General features: G+C 53.7%; 1 protein-coding gene across 1 annotated transcript; it reads right to left on the reverse strand.

Annotated features, from left to right (window-relative positions):
- Positions 1 to 212: 212 nt before the first annotated feature.
- LOC124689493 (7-deoxyloganetin glucosyltransferase-like) lies at positions 213 to 1848 on the reverse strand. The gene is made up of 2 exons (XM_047223017.1): positions 1267 to 1848; positions 213 to 1183 (listed from the first exon to the last, which is right to left on the reverse strand). Exons 1-2 carry the CDS (start codon positions 1778 to 1780, stop codon positions 213 to 215), a joined length of 1485 nt encoding a protein of 494 aa, XP_047078973.1. The 5' UTR covers positions 1781 to 1848.
- Positions 1849 to 3578: the final 1730 nt, after the last annotated feature.

Raw genomic sequence — 3578 nt, forward strand, 5'->3', positions numbered from 1 at the left:
CCCATTGTTTTCACGACTCTGTATTGAGTACAGACAAACTGTGGTACCTCGAAAAAGTTCTTACCCAACCCAAATTCCCAATCAAGAACGCATATATGTGCATGATCCTTTCGTGAAGCCAATTTGCCTAATTTCCAAGAACACCAGCAACAAAATAAATTTTATCAGACTTAATTAATCATGCCATGGCAGGTGAGCGGCAAGCTCATCAATCATGCTTTGTTTCCGGCCGGAGGGCGATCCATCAGCAGTATATCCTTGAGCAGACTCTCGAGGTTGGCCACCGACCTGCCACCAGGTTGTGCGGTGGCACGGGCAGCGATGTCACTCCACTCCGCTGCCTTCCGCCTCATCTCCCGCCCCATCTCACCTCCTCCCATCACCTCCCTTATCCTGGCTTCAACCACCTCCCGGCGAACGTCGTCGCCGACCTCCATTCCCACGCCCCACTCCGTGCATGCGTAGCGGGTGTTGGTCTGCTGCTCGGCGAAGAAGGGCCAGCACAGCATGGGCACCCCGGCGCCGAGCCCCTCCAGCGTGGAGTTCCACCCACAGTGCGTCAGGAACACGCCCACTGCCTCGTGCCGCAGCACGGCCTCCTGCTCGCACCAGCTCGCCAGGAGCCGTCTGCCATCTGTCGCCTCAAGAAACTCAGAAGGTAGCACGGCGGCATCGCCCTTCACCAGGTCGTTCCTGACGACCCACAGGAAGTCGTAGCCGCAGCTGGCCAGCCCCCACGCGAACTCCACCAGGTCTTGGTTGGACATGGTGGTTATGCTCCCGAAGTTGACGTAGACCACGGACCGGAGCTCCCTGCCTCGGAGCCAGTCCAGGCAGGAGTGGTCTTCTCTCCACAGGCTGGGGCGTACCGTGGCGAGCATGCCGTCATCGGGGACCAGCTGCTCGGTGAGCAAGCTGAGGGGGCCGATGGTGTAGACCGGGCCGGGCAGCGTGGCACGGATGGCGTCCAGTGCATGCCCCTCTAGCTCGTCAAAGGTGTTGACGATGAAAGCGGCGGCGCGCCGCGCCTGCTGATGCTCGTGCAATACGAACTCGATCATGATGTCGCTGCGGTCCGTGGTGCGGACGAAAGACGGGAAGTCTCGGAGGCGCATGTGCTTGCTCATCCCGAGAGCCTGCGGCACCGGCGTGTCCAGGTACCCGTTCGTCACTTGCTCTTTGTCTGCTCAGCTCGCCAAAGAAGACACGGTAGTATGAGTATGACACATACTACTATAAACATACTCTGTTGCAAACCTATAATACCTTTGAGAGGAACAAGGCCCTCGTCTATTAGAAAGGGGAAGCTATGGTATCCCATGTAACCGCAGGCGCTAGCAGCGAAGAAGAGCGCACACGGCACGCCGAGCTCCGCCGCGGCGTCCAGGCTGAAGCTCATGATGCTGTCAGCCACGAGGCACGTCACCGGTGGCACCCCGTCCCTCAGCTCGCCGAGAAGCTTCTTCAGGTGGGGGAGGCACGTGGTCATGGTGGAGTAGCAGAGGGCCTCCTGGTCCTGCGTGGCGTCGGCGTCGGACAGGGGCAGGCCGTCGGGGATGGTGGCGAAGCGGAAACCCGAGAGGCCCGCCACCGCGTCGGACCCGCGGGAGCGGATCAGGCGTCGATGGTTGTACTCGGTGTTGACGAAGGTGACGTGGAAGCCTTTGGAGTGGAGGACCTTGGCCAGCTTCATCATCGGAGTGATGTGTCCCTGCGCCGGGAACGGCACGCACACCGCGTGCGGCTTCTCGTCGGCGACAGTATTTCTATTTCCACCCATGTCTTGGCCGGCCCGGAATGGTGGACGCAGATCAAGGTTGGAATTACACTACTCTATGTTTTTTTAGCAGAAACTGGCAACTTCTCTGCTTGTAGTAGCAATGGCACACTGGTCGGTTTGTGTAGCGCCGACGAGATGAGACTGGCCATGGCTTAGTGGGCTGATGAGGACATCAGACAAATGCACCTGCTACTTATTAATTGTGGAGGTGCAACATCACCACATTGATCCCCGTCAATGCTCGCTCAACAAAAGACAAACTCCAAACAATGAAAGATACAACGTACCAGTCAAGATAAAGCTAGCAGTAGCACATGTCCTCTTAAAAAACAAGCTTATCGGCGGACTCGTGTTTGTTGCGCATTAAGAGTTGGCATTTTTTTATTTTTTTAACACGGATGGGGTCTAGAAAGATACTGTTGCTGCATAAATTATAAGCGGTGGGTACAAATTAAAATAGGATCTTGGAAGATAAAAAAATAAAAAGCAGTCCTAAAGTTCTACATCAAAGACTCCTGAAACAGAAAACAAAAGCGATCGACACTATGGGAAAAATAGGCGTCGCTGTGCAGGCTTTCTTTGCCGTGTGTTCCCGCACGGCAAAGATTATTTTGCCGTGTGCACAGATAAAAACGCACGGCAAAGATCTTGGCCACGGGAAAGATAGACACGAGCGCACGGCAAAGATACGATTCACGGCAACGACGGAAGAGGCCGCACAGCAAAGAAAGGTGCACGGCAATGGCCCAACACACCGCACGGCAAAGATTCGGTGCACGGCAAAGGCGTTAGGCATTGCTGTGCAACGTTGGCGCACGGCAAAGCAGCCTTTACCTAGTGTTTTTAAAAAATGCACGACAAAGAAGGCTTTGCCTTATGTAAGCGTACGGCAAAGATGTAATAACTGGATTTCTTCTCATCTCAAAAGGTGTGGCGTGGTATAGTTATCAACAAACAAACACTTAGCCTAGTGGCAAGGTCGCATGCTTTCCCTACTCTGCGTCCTAGATTCGATTCCCAGACCAGTGGACATTTTTTTAGATAAAACATGTTTGGCACACGGCAAGGAAGCGACCTTTGCCGTGCGGTGTCGCACGGCAAAGCTTTTGCCGTGCAACATTGGCGAGTCACACGGCAAAGAAGCCTTTGCCGTCAATGGCATTGCCGTGCGACCTTTGCCGTGAGGAGTCGCACGGCAAAGGCTTTTCCATGCACGGCAAATAGTTGCACGGCAAAGACATATTTTCCCATAGTGCGAGTCCTTGATCTTCTCCACCGATAGGCAACAACGAGACTCCATTGTCAGTGTGAAGATCCAGCAAGAAACACCTTGAAGGGCTGATACGTCCATTTTGCATCACTATTTTATATCATAATTTACTGTTATTCATTGATATATTTCATATTTAGAGGTGATACTTATGTTATTTCATCAATTTTGCATGTTTCATGATTATTGGAGGATCGCGCACCAGAGTCGAGATTCTGCTGGAAAAAGCACCGTCAGAATGCAATATTTCGGAAGATCAACAATTGACAGAAATTATATGAAAAATCCTATTTTTCCAGAAGATGAAGATAGCCAAAAGGAGGAGCCGAGGAGGCCCGCCATGGGCCCCCCTCACAGGCCGGCGCGGGCCCAGGCCTGGCCGCGCCGCCTTGTGGGGAGGGGGCCCACAGCCCGAAAATCTAAGCTCCAGAGGATAGTCGCGAAGAGTCACAGCCGCCTCTACGGGGCAGAAAACACTAGAGAGAAAAGAGCTCTCCGGCAGGCTGAAATCTGCCGGGGAAATTCCCT

This window comes from Lolium rigidum, chromosome 2 (genome assembly GCF_022539505.1).
Source record: "Lolium rigidum isolate FL_2022 chromosome 2, APGP_CSIRO_Lrig_0.1, whole genome shotgun sequence".
NCBI lineage: Eukaryota > Viridiplantae > Streptophyta > Magnoliopsida > Poales > Poaceae > Lolium > Lolium rigidum.

Coding starts and splice junctions, on each gene's coding strand:
- LOC124689493 (XM_047223017.1), bottom strand. CDS start 1,780: ATGGGTGGAAATAGAAATACTGTCGCCGACGAGAAGCCGCACGCGGTG. Junction 1,184..1,266: donor GGGCCTTGTTCCTCTCAAAG/GTATTATAGGTT, acceptor CGAGCTGAGCAG/ACAAAGAGCAAGTGACGAAC.